This window comes from Bombus flavifrons, chromosome 1, assembly GCF_040668555.2.
Source record: "Bombus flavifrons isolate JBK064 chromosome 1, iyBomFlav1_principal, whole genome shotgun sequence".
Lineage (NCBI taxonomy): Eukaryota > Metazoa > Arthropoda > Insecta > Hymenoptera > Apidae > Bombus > Bombus flavifrons.
Window position 1 is genome coordinate 1,164,628 of NC_138442.1, and position 20,127 is coordinate 1,184,754.

General features: G+C 31.7%; 2 protein-coding genes across 5 annotated transcripts in view; one reads left to right on the plus strand and one right to left on the minus strand.

Moving 5' to 3' along the window:
- The window catches only part of LOC138184155 (uncharacterized), a 358,970-nt gene that overhangs the window by 92,849 nt on the left and 245,994 nt on the right, over positions 1-20,127 (plus strand). The gene's annotated exons all lie outside the window — the stretch shown is intronic.
- Positions 1-20,127, minus strand: part of LOC138183892 (golgin subfamily A member 6-like protein 25) — a 143,057-nt gene that overhangs the window by 6,577 nt on the left and 116,353 nt on the right. The window contains exons 1-4 of one of the 2 annotated variants that reach the window (XM_069121384.1): positions 17,292-17,582; positions 13,866-14,125; positions 6,807-9,309; positions 3,031-3,193 (exon numbers count right to left, since the gene is read on the minus strand). In XM_069121384.1, the coding sequence (XP_068977485.1) occupies positions 3,031-3,193; positions 6,807-9,309; positions 13,866-14,121 (2,922 nt within the window). In that variant the 5' untranslated portion in view covers positions 14,122-14,125; positions 17,292-17,582. Of the gene's footprint in view, positions 1-3,030; positions 3,194-6,806; positions 9,310-13,865; positions 14,126-17,291; positions 17,583-20,127 lie in introns of those variants that run through there. The other variant, XM_069121376.1, reaches the window with a different exon arrangement.

The window sequence follows — 20,127 nt, forward strand, 5'->3', positions numbered from 1 at the left end:
AATTTTAACCCCACTGCATATTAAATAAAACAAGTAACTTTAAAGGATATAACGAGCAATTTTAATATAGAAATTAGAAATATAATATTGTATCTCTTCATCATCTATATCATCTATGTTAACCATTTCGACAAATATTTACAAAAAACGGAGTTACTCACGATTTCGATACTTCCTTAATATGTTGTCAAAATCACCACCCTGAATTGTGTTCTGAAGGTTTTAATGCGGAGTATGTGTAGTATATGTATAGTACAGTATGTATAGTATAATCAAATACGTGGGCGTGGGACGGGTCTGTCCCTTATACATTAAATTTAGATTTGGGTTAGCTTAGATCTTTTTCTGGATGGGAATGCAGAGAAAAGTCTTTTGTCCACGATTTTACTTCATAATAGATATCATTTTATAATAACGAAATTAAATACAACGTTCGAGTACAATGATCTTTCAGTATTGACTATGAGTCAGCTTTTCTATTCAAATGTCATAAGAAGTCAATTTTGTTGGGGTCATAAGAAACATCAATAGCACAGGCTTCAGTAAGGAAGATAGATAACAGCATTCGATTTACTATATACTTTATCAAATGCAAATGGTGCCCGAAAAATTATATACTTTTTAATAAACGTTTTTCGAAAATAACGTTTTCAATAAAAGGCAAACACCAATTAAAATCTTTAGAACACTGCTCAGGGTGATGACCTTGATAAGATACTAAAAGATTATCGAGATCGGAGATGATTCCATTTTGAAAATACTACCATTTTTATTAACCAATCTAATAAACCGTTTCTATTTAGAGAATTTATGTACTTAGAAAGAAAATGCCCATTCACCTTCCGAGCGAAATTTTAGTTATACATATATGTTATTATACATTACATACATTGCATTATATACGTTACAAGCATAACTTTATATCCGTGCAATGTAATATTCTTTTAATTCTTTATTGATAATGAATAGCTTCAGTGTTTAATTTATAACTAACACATAATTAATTGCTACCGTTACAACAATTGGGAGAATACAAATATTCTACTATAAATTAGTACTTGCATGGAAGTCATATTGGATGCGGAATTACTCCACGTTTAACGATAGCAAGCTCCCATTACCAATCGATATCAACGATAATGATGCTCGTTTCGAAAGCCTACATATGTAGATATTAGATATGCAGATATTAGATATAACAGAAATGTACCGTTTCGGTTTCATTTCTCCGAAAACGACATGTTACAGAATTTTTGTGGAGTTATGAAAACTGGATTTTGAATTAAACTTTTATGGACATGATTATACCTGGAAATTATTGGCGCGTGAATTCGCAGAAATTCTCCTTTCAAAGCAACAGTTCATCATTTGATATATATTCGTCAATTCCATTAAAAATGAAGGTTACATGTGAAAAATATAATAATGATTTTCTAATTTCGCTATTTGATGAATTAAAAATATACACAGTTTAATATGAAATAGTTAAACTAAATAGATGAAAATAAGTGATAAATACATGATGTTTTATAATTAATAAGTAGTTTTAGCTTAATAAATATCAGTCTGCATAATTAACTAATGTTATTAATATTTTTTAAATGTTCAATAGAATGATACGAATCAGATGTTAGTCCCAAAACCATAGAACAAGATGTTTCTGATATAAATCTGTTCTAATCGCCTACATCCTTCAAATATAACAGAACATTTCTATTGATATTCTCAAGTACTCATAAATATAATTTCTATAATTAAGAAATCTAATCTTTCACTCAATTTTATTAAATTAAAAATTATATATAATATTCATATGTAATAGTTAAAATATTAAATAAAACATTGCTAAGATTCCATTTCCATTACATTCTCATTTCATAATTGTGTAAGAAATTAATATCAATCTCGATTCAAATATAACATAATATATCAATAAATTTATTAATACAACATTCAATGACATCATTTTTGTCAATGTTAAATTTATTCTTAAACAAAACATTCGTGTATAGTTACAATTTAGAAAATTACTCTACAAATTCATAATATTTAACTATAAAATTAACCTGTACAGGTTAACAAAATATGTAGAGGATATCTAATGGGACGATTCTAGATATTAAAACGCTAAAAGAAGTTCATATATAGACATTTTGTCTGAGGTTTATTTTTCAAGTTTTTTACTAAAAACTAGTTAATAAAATACTAGTTAATAAAACAACTAACGAACCTTCCTCTATCTCACTAATATTTTATATATCTCACTGTAAGATCCACAAACCAAAACAAATGACAATAGGATATCGGCTGCTTGTAACTTAAAAGTTAGCCTTAAATAATATTTTTGTAAATTTTTTCATTATTTTGATGCCTAGAATAGACATCAAATGTTACGTCCCTCGTATGTTTTATAACAGCCTACATAAATAAAATTTTGAACCTGAAATAAATCTTCAATCTGTCGCTTTAGTATTACCTAACAATACCGAAATATTTAAGATATATAAAACTAGTGAGTTTCATGCATTAAAATTTATTTTCTAATATCTATTAGAAGAATTCGCACGAAACCCGTATTCTCATTAAATTAACACATTTGGCAACCGTTCCATATTTTACTAATTTTCAAAATATCGCTAATTGTCTACAGAGAAAATATTTTAAAGTTTCTTAGTAAAATTAATTAGTTAGCTAAACAATGTGTTATCTCCTTATTTGTTACTATTATTTCTTTAACTATTATTTTACCTGTTATAGTTCATCAAAAGTAGAAATCGGCTTTACTTTTTTCATTGGTTATTTCGGATAAAATGTACATGAAAATGAAATGGATCGTCCGCGATACACATCCAAAGCATGTAATGTCTAAATTCGTCTTTATGGACATATATCATACATGTACGAGCGCGCCAGGATAATGCAGAACAATTATCGAAAGTCGACGATCGGAACGGTTTAATTCGAAAGCTTGGAACAATCGCGCGCTGGAACGTTTGAATTGGAACACATTTGTAGAAAGAGAAGGCTCACCATGTCGATATCGAAACCCGTTCTCGATAACATGTTAGGTACCACGGGTTGGACTATTATGCTTGCGCTCACAGGCAACGCGTTCAGCCTGGCCTCTTCCTGCCGTCTCCGATGCTCTTTCATGACCCTGTCGCGTTCCTCCTTCTCCCTTGCTTCCTTTGCTCTGTGTAGGATAAAGAGACACGTTATATTATCAACATAGACCGAAAGAGGAAGCTCATTGTGCACGGTGCGACCGGCCTGTTTGTTTCATTAACGTCGCTCGACTTGCAGCGCGTTAACTCGCAGCCTACTAGCATGTTTCGCACGGACGAAATTTTGAGACAGTATTCTCGTTGAATATTTATCTTGTCGGTAGTCGCAGCCGCGACGACACGTAATGAATCTTACGAGACGCAATAACTGCCGCGAAATTGTGTCATCTTTTCAAGCTGCTATCTTTCAAAACCAATCTCGATGCATATAAGTGATGCCACGTCGCGTTGTTGCAATTTTATTGCACATTTTACGTTTTCTTTATGTTTGCAGTAAAGGAGATATTCGTGTGTTTTATCGCTAGAAATACAAAGTTATTGAATTGTACAGTATCGTTGGTGCGAAATTGCAACGACGCACAGTGATTTAAACTGTTAACTGGGGAAGACAAAGTCATTCGAATTGCAAATCTCTTGGCCACATTAATTTTTTTATTTGGAGGTTTCTTATCTCTATATATGTGGTTTAATTTCTATTGGAAATAAATTACATCATGCTTACATTCGTAAACACTAAAACCACCAGCTAAATTAATTTGTCTTTATTACTTTTTAATTTCATAATTAAAAGAACAATATAACTCTGATTAAGGAACGATTCAGTTAATACATTTAAATGGTTATTTAACTCGAAAAAGGTCATCAGATTTTATGCCAATTAAGTTCGTTTGCTTGAGATTCAGATGTTTGATATGAGATGTTTGTTAAATAGATCATTATCTATTCAAATTACTTTTATTTCAATAATATATAAATCGTTACTTTTATTTAAATAATTTTTACAGATAAATAGAAACATTATAATAAAGAATCTTTGATGATATAGAAATTTAAAGCAATAAGGAATGGAAGATGTAGTAGAAAAATGATTAAAATTATGATTTTTTCGCAATTAAACAGCCATTTTAAAATTCCGTATGATGTGACGTCGCGTATTCATCTGCCGTTAATTGTAAATTGTAAGTAGCATACAGACCGGGATCCGATCACTGTATTCTATTAGTTGACTGACTACCATCGAACTATATTTCAGTAACTAAGTTATGTTGTCAAGTTATTTTAAACTAATTACATTTAATATACAATGATTTCCTTTGCTATTAATAAGACATTAATTTTAGGCTTCAGACTTTTGCAATATTTATCAGGTGAAATATTTGTGGCTTCTCAAGTTTCGATCGTGTTTTGAAACTTTCATTCAGATCTGTTTTGAAAAAATGAACCGGGGTGTTCAAGAAATGCCAGAACAAAGCGCAACGTACTATTAAAAACGCAATCGAAATCTGATAAATTATGTCGAGACATTAGTCCTTTCAGGAACGATGATACTAACCTTATAACATTATTACACAATTATTACATTTTAGTGGATATATGTATTTTTATAGCATTTATATGCTAATTAATTAGATTTGAGTATATTAAATTTCGTATCAATAATACTTTCGAATGATAAAGATGTTATATGTACTATAAAAATGTAGAACATAATGGAAAAATGTTTCATTGGAAAATAAGGATATGTGCTTTATACAACCATTTATGTAAGCAATGTTACTGTATGCAAGTATATAAAAAAAGTGTTTGATTTAATTATTGAAATTAATAAAGTATAATATTACTATAATTAATAATATTTAATATAATTAATAACATTAATATACTAATTAGTAAAATACAAGATAACAAGAAAAAACAGATGTAATGTTTTTATACTGGTAATGTTAAAATATTTCTTAGTATCTATATACAAAGGAGTTAAATTAAAAAAAGGAGAATGTACATATTCTTTGCATTTCTCAATGTGCACAACTCAATTCAACCCATTTAATGACTAAAGAATTCAGAATTTGCACATACAATGTATTTTCCTGATCTGTTATAGACCACTTTACACACGCGAGGTTGTTTGCAAGAGTTCTAAGCAAATAGCAAATACTACTGCGTGTCGTGTTAGGTCGTTACTATAATGGATAATGGGACGATTGTTGAGGTGCACATATTATTGTGTTCTATTTTGCATTAGAAATTAGAAAATTGTTTCATCGTCTACACTGGTAATTTTGCAAATTGTTATTGAATATTTCATTTTCAACTATGATTAACTTATGAATGCAATGTAAATATATTAAATCGAGTAATAAGTTTTTTCGTGTGTATTTTAAAGGGCGTGAATATGATACATCATAAATTATAACTGGAAAGAACATCGATTTAAAACATTTAGATTTTCAAAAGAATGGTAAATCGACTTGTAATTTAAATTACATGAAAATATTAATATAGCATAGTCTGTATATGAAAATGCTATTGATTAATTTTAAGAGGAATTGAGCTAAAGATGTAAAATGTCTGTATAATATTTTCTTACTATATTTATATTGGTAGTTTTGTCTAAAAATAAGATTTATCTAGAATTTATTATGAATTAAATTTAGATAAATTAGGATCTCCGTAAAAGCTAGATTAGTTATTACGAAGGAAATATTTGCATCAAAAATTATTTGATATAAAAATTATGTATGTTGTAATTATAAATATAAAATGTATACATAGTAACAAAGACAATGACTGTTATATTAAAAATCGTAGATGTGGACTTGGTTACATTGTTAAAGCTACAATAAAAGTGATAGAAAGATAACTATTTTAGCAGGAAGAATGATATATGACGGCGAAAACATTTTGAAACTTTAGTTTTAAAGGCTATAGGGTGGCCGTGGTGTCATAAATATTAGCAAGAGGACCAATGTGACGCAACTTGCGAGTTCTGTCTGGGGTATTTATCGCTTAAAAAAATCTATTGCGTCACAAAATATTCTTGATAGAGTTTAGTAACTCAGAATGTGATGTTTATAAAGACAATAAATTAGGACGTATCTTATTTTCCGCACTATGTGTGAATATCACGAAAGATTAAAGCTACAAAATAATTTATTTTAAATTTTTAAAAATTCTAAAAGAGATTTTATATATATATATAAACCCTTAACTCTACATATATAATATAAATTCTATATCTATAATAAAAGTTTAGAAGAGAATTTTTAATTTTTGCGAATTTATCTATATCTAAATATGTTATTCCATATTTCTATTTTTTTCTGATGTTGTGTAATTTTGACTTGAGTTTATTTCACATACATATTAATTTTATTTATTGCCAGATTTCTAGTATCAATATTTAAAATTGTTTCCCAAAGTTTCACTTGATTATCTTAGTTATTTCTCTGAACGGAATGATTACAACATAATAGTTAAAGATTTTAATCAAGATCAAAAACAAGAATCTCAAAAGTTCACCGAAATCAAAAATATTTCTAATAATATTTTTGCATACTAAATTCACTAATGTGATCATACTTAATAAAATAATTCTTATAAAAAAGGTCGGATGTCCTAATAAATAAACCTGTTGAATTAATACAATTTACCAATTCGTCATATTATAATCTAATATCTAATCGCTAAATTTCTGACTATCTTTCTCTTCGTTCATTTCATTACTTAATATCCTCTTACCTTCGCCTTTCAGCTTCCAGTTGCCTTTTCTCTTGCTCCTGTCTTTGTCTTTCCATAGCTCTCCTGGAGTCATTCAAAAGTAAATTGGCTGGAATAAGACTCGTGTCGTGTCTATCTCTATGCCCGTCGAATCGCCTACGAGCCGCATGGCTTGGTCTCGTCCTTTCAGCTTGATTTCTTCTGATCTCCGCTTCCCGCAGCTCTTTCGTATTTCTCTCCGCTTCTAACATCGTTGCTTCTTTCCTCCTTCGTTCCTCCTCGTATTTTCTCGATTGTATTCTTCTAACCTCTGCTTCTCGCCTCAAAGCTTCTCTCCTCAGCTGCTCTTGTTGCTGTCTCTGTCGCTCGCGGATTTCTTCCTCTTCGATCGCTTTTCTTCTCGCATCATCGTAAGCTCGTGGATCGATATTTGTCGGTGCTGATGGACCATGGTTTCTTCTACCGGTCTCTGGGCCTGGATATCTCGGCCGATTATATTGTCTAGCTTCTTCTAATTTCCTTCTATACTCCATCCAGTTTTTATCAGATGATTCGCTTTCTTCCGGAATACGCACTGGTTGATTTCTTCGAATGTAATCCTGTAACTTACGTTCTTCTTCGAGTCTTCGTCGCTCCTTCTCCTGCTTCCATCTATCCGCTTCTTCTCTTTGTCGATCTATTGATTTGTTTAAGTTAATCGGTCGATTACGTTGAATATACCCATCTAATTTCTGCTGATGTTCTTTTTCCTGTTGTTCTCTTATTCGTCTTTCTGTTTCTGGATTGTATAGTTTATTTGCGTTCGGACTATTTCGCGGAGAGTACAACAAATTAGATGGTTCGTTTCTGTCTTGCTGATGTCTTTTTCTCTGTTCTTCTTCCTCTTGTTTGCGTTTCAACGTCCACTCTCTTCTCCTTTCTTCTAAGCTTTTTCTATCCTGTTCTTGCTGCTGCTGCCTTCGCTTCATCTCTTCCACCCACCTATTCTGCTCTCTCCTACGTGATTCTTCTTCCTGTAATCTTCGTTGACGTTCTTCTTCTCTTAGACGATTTTCTTCTCGTCTTCTTATTTCCTCTGCTTGCTGCCGTTCTCTTTCTCTTCTTGACTCTTCTTCCTGTAAACGTCGTCTTTGTTCTTCCTCCAGATGCCACCTGTTTGACTGCTGCAATCGCCACCTCCTTTCTTCTTCTTCTCTCTCTCTCTGCTCCAACACTTTCTCGTATTCGTTCCTGATATTTTCTATGTCAGTATTTGTTTGATTCTTGATATAATTTCGTTTCTGCGCTTCCTGCTGTCTTCTCCATTCCTCTGCTCTTTTTCTTCGTTCTTCTTCCTGTTTCCTCCTCTCCTCTTCTCTTCTTCTTTCCGCATAATTCATTTTTCGTCGCTGATTCATTGTCTGCAGCTCATCGCTAGTCGCTACCCCTTCGTCCTCTCCGAAACCCCAAAGACGTTTAGTACGTTTCCCGTTTTTGTTATCCAACTGTTCAACGTCAGAATCTTCGAACCACAATATCTTACGACGATGATTATCTCTCAACGTCTCGTCAACGACGGACCTCGTCACACGGTAGTCGTCTCGCTTTCCTTTATTAAAATGCGAAACCTCGGCAGTCACCTTCCTTTCTTCCGTCTTTCGATTTTTTTGGTCATCCGACAAGATGGTCGACTCATTGCTCACGCTAGACTTGCCTAAGTCTCCACGAACAGGTAATTTCTCGGTGCGTCCTTTGTCCTTGTGAAAATCCGAATGAATAGTCGCGTCCATGTCGCCTCTACTCTGCTTGATCCTCTTCGTGGTAGTCTCCAATTTCTTTAGCTTCAGCAGCTCGTCCATCTCTTCATAATCTTCCTCGCCAGACAGCTCATAGTCCAGGTTTAAGGATATCGGAGTTACATCCGTCCACGGATCCACCTCCTTAGGATTCTTATCTTTACCGGGGGAGTCTATCGATCTTTTTTCTCTGCTGTGATCAGGTGCTTCCAATCCCTCACAACCCACCTGTAACTCTGGCACTCCTCCTATACTAAATGGGTCCGTATTTGCTGGAATCTCTGTACTAAAGTCATCGAACGAGTTGGACTGTTTGTGAAGTATATTCAAACTAGTAGCTTTGTATTCGGGCGTTTTAGACTTCCAATTCACGTAGCTGGTCTTTTTAGGTGCTTTGCTTTTCCCTTTCGATGGGAATCTCGTGACAGGCGTGGGGCTCAACAGAGGCTTCACCCGGAATACGTCCAATTTGTATATTTCTACGGAGCCTGGTCCTTGATCTTGGAACGTGTCGTCGGCTACAAAAGGGTCCTCCAATTCGGACGGAGGAGACAGCTCACGCGGCGCTGATTCGAGATCTTTTGAGTCTCTACTATCAGCTTTTTCATCCGTGAACTCTTGACCGGCAAAATTACGCGGCTGCTTATCTTCGACTAAAGGTGAAAAATTGTCACCGGAACTATTCTTTGATCGGCGGAGCAGCAAGTCATTTTTGAGATACTCGGTCCCGTGGGATTGTCTCTGGGAGCCTGGAATGTTGATGTATGAGTAAACGAGGGTTATTGTGAAATGAGGTTACGTTTAGTCGCGGATGGTCTGGCTTGTGATCAGGTTAGTGGGGAAGTCTTGGCATCCTTAAATTTTGACATAACAGGTCTATTAAGCTATTTAATATAGCTTGCGTTTTGTAAATGTAAGAATCTCATAAATTAAATGTAACCGTAAAAGAGAAAAGACACGTAACGTGATATATGACAGTAACTTAAGACTTTTCAAGAAAAAATATATAAAGAAACAAATAGAAGTGTATTTAGAAAAATAAATTCTCATATTCTTCTATAACTATAAGCACAACTTGAACATTATAATAAGTGAAGAGTATTGGAGTCCTATTATATTTTAGTAATAAAAAATTGTCTATAAATGTGAATGCTTAAATATTTTATTTTTATACACAGTGATAAGACAAAGGGATCAAAAATTTGAGATTAAATGATACTCTTCAGATTCAAAGGAATAAGTGTTACTCTATATTTTCTGTCTTAATTTGTCCGTGTTAATTAAAAAGCACGAGAAGACAATTAATTGAAAAACAAATTATTTATAGTTTTGAATATGTTAATTTTTAGATACATGTTTATTACGTCCTGTTTCTTCTATTTGGAAAATACTATCTACCTTTAAAGTTTTAAACTTTATTCTCATTACTTTGTACACTATAGAAGAATAGAGTGATAATAGTAGTACAATCCGATGTGATTGTATATGAAAAAATAAGTCAAAGCAAAAGAAAAAAATGCATCGTTCGAAATTCAGTTTTCTAGAAAATGGAGTTTGAAATTTTGTCAAGTATACTTTAACTTGGCTAATTATCGATTGAATATGAAGCAATTGGCGGGTTATTCTACATGCAAAAATAAGTAAAAATGTGGAATAAATTTGTTCCATGTAAGGCTTCATTTTGAAGAAAATAGAGTTTGAACATGACAGTTAAGAATTGGCATTTTCCGCGTATAATAAATTTTCAAATTTAATTTCCGCGAAGACAAAGTATCTTATGAAAAAATTATATTGTACATTGTTTACCTCTCTTTCCACGTAGAATAACATCCTGTTAATTATTTTATTTATTCCTGTTCAGTCCGAAATTAGTCATATTCAAATATACTCGACAAATTTGCAATATCGATTTTCTCGAAAATAAAGCCCTCTATAGTAAAATTCATTATTTTGCCACTGCTATTTCCACTCATCCTCTATGCATATAATGTATATTAAGAAATATATAACAAATTTAAAAAATTAAAAGTCATTTGGAGTAAAATTCATATTTAATATACAGTATGTTCATAATAATAGTAATAATAACTATATTTTAAGAAATTTTAAAATGAAATGGAAATAATAATTTTAAAAAACCAAATATTTCATTAAATTTCCCCATTAATTAGGTGAAACATGTCAACCTTGCTTAAAATTTGAAAGTACATTTTAAATTAAAGTCAATAATGAATTCAGATGAGTGTTTCAAATCATTTTAGATTAAGTCAAGTGACCTAATTAATCACAGTAAGAATAGAAAGTAATATTCTAAAAAATATTTCAAGTCATGTAGATTGATGTTTTCTAGTAGTTGTTTCAGGGATTAAATAATGTTAAATTGAAATTATAATGTACTAAATAGCAATTTTACATTATTATTTGTAAATGATGTGACAATTAGATTTCAAATCGAACGTGCAGTAAACAGATACTCGGCTGTACACCTGGCTCGAAGTTAAATCACTCTGTGGAAAATCTAGATGGTGTGTCATTTTAAGATTTTATATTTACTGTCTTCACTGTTGGTTTAGAATAACTACGGATATTCACGTTTTAAACTGTTCTCATTAAAATTGACTTCAGAGTTGGTAAACGTACTTCCAAAATAAATGAAATTTACGCTTACGTTTCAAGATTATTAATGAAATAAAAGTATTTTATGGTTAGCGAAAGCTTAACGCAATGTTTACCATAAATATTTCATTGTATTTTTAAAAATAATTACAAGCCGTTAAATTTTATAATAGCGTAATAATAACATTAGTAGTAGTAAAAATAAAAAAAGGATTCAGAAATAAAAAATTTGATTCAATAATAAATATTAATCGCTAGATTTAGTACAAGATTAACAGAAGTAAAAGTTCATAATATTTTTAAAAATAAATTTTGGCTTAATATTGAAATGTTAATAAGTGATTCTGTTCTATAAGAAATTACAAAACATTTTTTAAACTATTATCTTGAAAAATTTTGTTTAATCGTAAATTACTACTGTATCGTAAAAGTGTTACAATTCTCTCCAAATCAGTGACATTTATAAGAACGTTTTTCATTAAAATTCATATTTTTAATCACTTTTTACCTTATTAGAAATAGAAGAAAATTATAAAAAAGCTATTTGTACGAGCCTTTTTCAGAAATTTCAGTCCAAATTTTAGTTCCATAAATAAAAGTCACCTAATTCATTACGCTATATAGCCTCCAATGCACGTTTAATAAAATAAATTAAACAGTGTTAGCCCCTTAACCTACGATTTACGTTCGAGAATTTTGGGCCGAAAACGTAAACAAGCTATTATACAGGGTGGTTGGTAACTGGTGGTACAAGCGGAAAGAGGGTGATTCTACGCGAAAAAGGAAGTCGAAAATATAGAATAAAAATTTTTCGTTTGAGGCTTTGTTTTCGAGAAAATCGACTTTGAATTTTCGCTCGGTACGCGTGCGGTACGTTATAACGGATCTCACTGTAGATCGTTGTCTCGATGGAAAAATTAAAAAAAAAAGATTAAAAAAACAATTTTATTCTATATTTTCGACTTCTTTTTTCGCGTAGAATCACTCCCTCTCCGCTTGTAGCACCAGTTACCAACCACCCTGTATATTATATTTGGCCCGATCATCGTACTACGGACTATGCCCGTAATATTTACGTTTGGTCCGGTCATCTACTACGAGCCATGCCCGTAATATTTACGTTTGACCCGATCATCGTACTACGGGCTATACCCGTAGTTGTAGGTTAAGGGGTTAATTTTGTATATTATTATGAATTTAAAATACTAATGAAACTTGATGTTAGACTTATCCATGGAAATGTTCAGCGAATAACCGATTGAAATTGCTTCGTTTACATCGTTGCGTGCTTAATAATATAGTGACTTTTATTTATTTGATGTATTTGCAGCGATTGAAACAGGAAAACGATGATTATTTAATTAGAGCTTAATGTAGTAATGTAATACAACTAAAACAACTAAAGTCACTATAATTCTGAGGCTCGTCTAGGATTTCCCATCCTTTCCGGCCCGTCAGCACTTTCACTGTTTTATCTGAACTGTAGTTCATCGGGATTTTCCCAAACGGTTTACCACGATGTTACAATAATAACAAAACTGCAAAAAATATCAGAAATGAATTAAAACTGTAAACTTAATATTGAAGTCTTGATACATGACTTCGTTTCACCAGATCTAACAAAATTTTTGTGATCTTCAAGAACGAATAATTAATTTATAATAAATATTTTAAGAAAATTATACTTTTTGCCAAATAAATGACGTTTATACGAAAGTTTTTTGTCGAAGCAAAGAAATGAATAGCTCGTCACTCGCCTCTTGTTATACAAATATCATACATAAAGATATTCAAACGCGCACATTTAAAAATTAAATCGAAATAATGACGCTGTAAATGTTCATGCATGCATAAGGAATTTAAAAGTACAAAAATGCATGCAATGCGCATAATTTATAAAAATACGTAATAATGAAGATAAATCATTATTAGTCAGATTACTGGTGTTTATACAATTATGGGAAATTTAAATGTACAAAAATATATATAATGCAATAATATACAAAACTATAGAAAATATCTAAGATTGATTGCTGCTCATATTTAAAAGATGAAAACATACCTAAATATTTATAGGTTTCATTTCCTTAGGTGTATCCAAAAGATATGAATTTACATAGATATTTGTAGTGTAATTATAATGCTTAGTAATTATAATATTTTTTTATTGCGAATACATTCTTAAAAATATAAAATTGCAAAACATTAAGGTCCTAAGGTAATTACTTGTTCAATCTACAGATATTCCCCAACTGTCGTAGTAAGAGAAAAAAAAAAAAGAAATAAAAAGAAAACGACGTTTCTATAAAATCCATATCCACGAGACAACGATCTTAGTAATACCCAATTACAATCGAAATTATCGATATAAATTAGACGACGCGCAACATAATGTTGCGGCAAAGAGGCTCGACTTTTATTCCAGCGTTGAACGGTGTCAAGTAATCGCGGTTCTGATTAACTTGCATCGCGCTTATCTGAATCATACCGTAAGAGAACTTCATTATGCGTCCCTGACGTTTGATTCTCAGGGGCCGTTATATCAGAAACGAGCATGTTAACCAGAACGACATATTCCCCTGGCGTCAAGGTCACTGCTCTGTTTCTGCCATGCAGGGAACGAAGAGAGAGGGAAAAAGCCCAGACAGTGACAGAATTAAATTGCTGATGTAACGAATGCCAAACGTACCATTAGTGGTGTTTGTCGAGATCAACCTTCGCGGGCCGATCGAAAGGTCGAACGACTGATTCTCGCCAGGATTCTGATCCTTCCAGTTCGGTTGGCCCTCGACTCTTCGATAAACTTGGTGTTGCTGGTACTGCGGGGGCAAAGGGGTGTATTGATCGAGGGTAAGGCGGGAGGGATAGTGGCTAACTGTCCCCACCACATTCACGTACACCGCCAGCCAGACCGTGGCCAGAACCACCGTCACTCCTGGCTGCATCCTCCTACAATCAAACGAATATGTTTTTCGTTATATTTCTTTTTTTATTCAAATACTCGCAAAACGATCGACGTCCTCTTTTCTTTTTCACTCTTTCATTCTTGTTCTCTCCAGAGAGAGTAGAGCAGAGTTGTGTATTATACGCATTATTTCGAACAATTATTTACCTACGATAATTATTTTTCGTAATAAAAACTTATCATTTGTAAAAGACATTGTAACAACTATTTGTCCACACAATTCACTATTATTTATTCGAATAGTGATATACGAAGAATAATATATTTATAACATATTTGTTTTCTTTGTATTGCTGTTCGTTTTTACGAGTATCTGTATATGGATACATTCCGTACATAATAATCGGAGACAAAAATAAGTGGACACGTAATGGAAATAGGTATCAATGAAATTCCGTTACGTACAACTTGTTTGCACAAAAATGTTGATGTTAATTATTTAGATACTAAATAACCTATGTACTATAAAGATATATAATAAATAGAATTTAAGTGTATAATATTAGTTAATTTTTTTGATTGATACTTACTTCTACTACCTATGCACTTATCATTCCTTACATAAACTTTCTATTTTAATATTTGAAAAGGCAGAACGACGATTGAACAATAAAACTTGTGATATGGTATATTAAAATTTTTATCTGAATAAATTCTAATACGAATATGTAAGTTATTCGAATATATCTATTTAGATAATTTTGTCATATATGGTCTTTTAATCGATCAGATATTTATTCATTACTGCGAATAAGATTTCGTTCCTTATTTTTATTCGTTATCTGTTATCGAAATAAAATCTTACTCAGTTTTGCACTAGAGACACACGAGATAGTTCGATTCATATTGTTCGCTATCGCTCTAACAAACGCGGTGAACCGAGTTGGAAACGAGGACATTCTCGTATTTTTACTACGATTTCCCGGTTCGCGAGAAGGGAACGGTTTAAACGTTTCTGTCTTCTGAAGACCGTATTACGCTCAGTTCTCTTCCGCTTCGAGAATTCTGTATCCGCGCGAACGAAACGTGTGAGCAGTTGAGCACTTTGCATGCGATGAAAATTCTTATTAGGTATTCGTGTCACGTCAAAGGAGCATTTCGGCTATTTCTGAAGAACCTCAGGCTTGATCGGTTTAATGACTGCGATATCATACGACAGCGTCACTGAATTTTGATCGGACGCAAAATGATATATATTTTCCACACATCTTTTTTCTTCTTTGTTTTCTATTGTTTCTTTTCTCTTTCTTTCTTTAGATATAAGTTAGATTATGACTTGAATGAAAGGATAATAAATTAGGTAATGGGTTTGTAGAAAGATTTATCTACAAGTATATTGATTTTTATGCTTGAAGAGATTGATTAACATGTTGGAGGTAGGCGAGTTTTATAAAGCTCGCAAAGGGATCGATTATCGCGTTTGCACGTCCTATAACACTCGATTGTAGTGGTAATTAAAAGTTAATTGGCTATTCTGTGGCCGTTGCGATTAGTTATTAAACGGGCGAACAACCTTCCGAGCGAAAATAGGGGATATTCGTTGCAGTGCGAGAGACTGTTCTTTTAGGTATAAACGTTGTAAGTTACGATGTATAAACTCAAATCGAGATAATATTACATGTATATAAAATATACGTGCAGGCGTACGCGTGTATGTATAACTCACTAAAAGCAAAATTAATAATAATAAATTAAAACAAACTTATTTTGTGAATATTAGAATATTATGTTTAATCTAAGATAAATATATATTTTATTGAAATATGATATAATTACTATGATTATTGAAATATTAGGTTATTAAAGATTTTAGAAATATTGAAATATTATTTACGACATATAGCGTAATGTTTATAATAAGTTTGGAGCTGTTGTTCATCTACCTTTATTAATAAATATATTTAAATTTCTTAACCAACAATATTTAGTGAAAACATATATGTATAACATATAAAATGGGTAGATAGAGCGTATAAGTAATTATAAAAATTATGTTACTATTGTACTTTCGTGGACATAAGATGTGATAAATAATGTTGATATTTATTCCATAATTTTATTATTTCATTTATCTAACATAAAATTAATCTATTTAGATTTATATAAAATTTATAAAATTATTTTAAATAATATCAGTTATTATTATGTGCAAAAAATTCAAAGCTTCTAATTGAGCATGATAAATTTTATTTTTAATCTAATATTAATGATTATTGTATAATTTAATTAGTAATGTAATAATATTATATAATAATTACAATTATTATATTAAAAATGAAATAAGACCGAATGAGTTTGGAAATTCATAAAAATTTAATGGAAATGTTTTGAAAATTGCAACAAGCTCTGCTCGTTTCTATCAGAATAAAAAATGTTGAATAAATGTATAATATACTGAATGTCTATTTTATCGGGAAATTTTAAAATTTTATCTATAATTTAAAAAATTATATATTTGCGTCCGAGACTTTCCCTGGGTTATTTATAATGAATGAATAATCATGAGCTGGTAATAGCTAAAATAAATTAGTTGAAAATAATATGAAACATTTTATTCATTACCGATTTATTCTGATATAACTTAGAATATCATTTATAAAGTGCTATTTAACACTTTTTATTATTAATTATATAAAATATCATTTATAGACTGCAAGTATTTGTGCAAATTAATATTTTTACAAGTACAATTACAAAATCGAGCTCAAGCAGAAATTTATTTTACTTACCAAATATTACAACGAGCACTTTACTTTAGATATTTTATATATTTTTATACATTATCTCATTATGTAAAATTTAGCATATTCAAATTTTCCATAAATGTATAAATATCCGCACTCTAATCATTTACTGTAACGCATTACTCGAACATATTAAACCATCAAACACATAACATGTATTTGTACATTATTTTCCATTAATCACTTCTCGAAATCGACGATTAACAAAAATCCAAAAAGTTCTTCTCTCACAACATAAACAAACAAGAAACTTGTTACCCCTCTCGTACCAAAGAATCTGTTTCACAGATTCAACCACCACTTAATTTCGGCAATTTCACGAACTTCATGCCAGGAATGACAATGATCGTGCGTATACCAGACACCATGACCTTTCTTATGACTTGTGTTTCGATCGGTTTCATACCGGGTAACGAGATCACATTCGTCGGTGCACACGAACGCCAGCTATCGATTTCGGAACACTCGATTGCCTCTCGAAGAAACCGTGCGCTCCACGGTACCTCTTCTCTTGGGTAGGGTTCTCCTCTTGTCGCTTCTATCCTCGGGTTGCTTTAGTTGAAATTCTCCGCTTTGTACGCTCGGGGGCTAAATCTCTCCTACTGGCCGGTGGAAAGAGAAGCAACAATTGGCTCTCGACGCGTTCGAGGTGAAGGCGCAGAGGGATCAAGTGATCTTGACATACTGTCGCTGCCAGGTCGAAGTGGCTAAACTTAACGCTGGCCCGACTGCCTGTTGGCTAGCGACGTGGCGACCCTCACGCGAAATCGCGCGTATACAATGCTATACTTCCGGATAGTGACGTCAGATTCGCGAAGCCCGCTCTGGGGTCACTGGCAATTTCAAGTAATTGTGGAGACGTTTTGTCATCGACGCCAGGAATGCCTTCTACGACGGTACGACGCAACTACTTTAAAACCGATGTCTGACTGCGAAAATGTTATGCGATGCTATGGAGACCGATATCGACTAGTACTTAACTATTCGAATTAGTATATCCTTTTTTATCCGTTACGAGATGCCTTGTATAGTTTATAGATGATTGAAGAGTGTGCATTGCAAACAACAATAAGGAGGCAGCTCCAATACTTAAATTGTATTTATTGAAAGAGGAAAGAAGGCATATATTTCATATTCAAAAGTACAAAAGTTTATTACTATATGTATATAATAGAATAATTTTTTATTAAATGATAGCCGTAGGAGATCAACTACTAGATAATTTCACTTATAAAAACAAAATGAACGCATTTAAAGATTGAGTGCATGAAATTATAAATGTTATCAAATGGTTTTAATCTTTTTATTACAAAACATACATCTTCCTTTATAAAATCCATTAACAATTAACTGTAAATACCATTTTAGATTTTAAACTCTCACGACGTTTATTAGATGACATATTTATAGTTCCGGTTTTGATCGTATTTTTAATAGTACGTTGTGTTCTGATTCGTAAACATTCCTATTGGAAACACGATTAAAACCCGAAGAATCACAGATAGGTCATGTAAGTATCGTCTTTTACATGAAGCGAAAACTCGACCGCTAAATGATGTTCTTTAAAATAATAGAGATTACTAATTTTTATATACATATAGTAAGCAACATCCTAATTGAGAATTCTTAAAAATCGTTCTATTTCTTCTTATATACTATGGTATTCATCCCAAAAAGCATAGTGATTAACTCTTAAGAATGCCATAGAACGCCTTCCTTAGTGCAATACATACTGCGTGGCAGGTCACAAAGATCGAGTATTTTACTAAGGGGAATTTTGTTGGTAGAGTTTTCGTCAACCTGGTGGATGCCTAAGAATATACATATAGCCAATGGAAGAGATATGTATAGTCATAAAATCGGTTAGACGATAAAGTTTATATTTTTGAGATGGTAATTTCGGAGATATGTAATGCCTAACAAACCAATTATTACAATACTGTTATTGCTTTCCTTGTTTGTTTTTATTTGTTCTGCACACTTTGTCTAAGGGTAATAAGTACGATTTTTTAACAGAATATTATACTTTACTGAAATTTTACATTAAATAAAAACGTAAAATGTTCCCAATTACTTAGAGATCTAAAAAAACATGTTTCACACTTTGTTCCGATTGCCGCTTCTCTTCATAGTTTGGCAGTGTAGGGATTTGATATTTTATTCCAGCGAATATCAATTTAATATTGTGTTTCGTTTTTTATATTTAATACGTTCATTACCATCATCACATATGTGTTATAAATGTGTTTTAAGATTAATTTATATTTAATTCCAAGCTGCAAAATGCATTAATATATGTATAACTAATATGCTTAGTTTTAAAAAAAGCTCAAATTTTTCTCAGACATTTGTCGTTTATAATAGAAATATATTGTAGTATTAAATATATTATATAAAAATACAGTAGAAAAAAGTATTAACAGTACAGTAGAGTAGGAAGAAGAATGTGTTCACAAAATTTTATATAAATTACAATTTTGAAAGCAAGTTCTCAAAATACACCCATCGAAGCCGCAGCTTAATGTCTAATTTTTAGCCTCACTATATCGTTTCCATCGACTATGTCTTATTGGAACATTTATATTTAGTCTTCTACACATGTTTGTATTTTTAAATCATCTCATTTTGTTCTATTAGTATACTGGGAATCTTTGTACAAATTCATATCTTTAAAGAATAATTCAAGAAATCAAATCCTTACAGAAAATTATTTTATCCCCTAAATATTATAACAAGCATTTTATTTTGCATATATTGTACTAACACACATTTTCGCACATATATATTTGCATATTTAAATGTCCTATAAGTATGTAAACATCTGCAATCTATTTGTTAATACAGTATATTACTACGCCGAATAGGAAACAACCTATTTATAACGATTATCAATTCATAAATTTTATTCCACGTAATCAAACAAAATTCTGTTTACCAATGGATGGCTCTATGTATATATCTTGGAATAAATGAGAAACGTGGAATTAATTTATCGCAAACCACTGCGAGTTTTGTTTATTCAAGGTTATTGAAAGGGGAATCCCCAGAGTTTGTTTCCTGTGGCTTAGCTAAACAATGATTGTATGTGTATATTCATTACACAGAGATAATACTAACGAGAGGAAAGTAAAAAAGAGAAGGGGAAAAGACTAGAATGCCAGAATAAAAGAGCAAGAAAAGGACAAAGATCCCGTCTTGAAATCTAAAAACATTGATCCATTGTTCTGCCAAGGACAAAAATG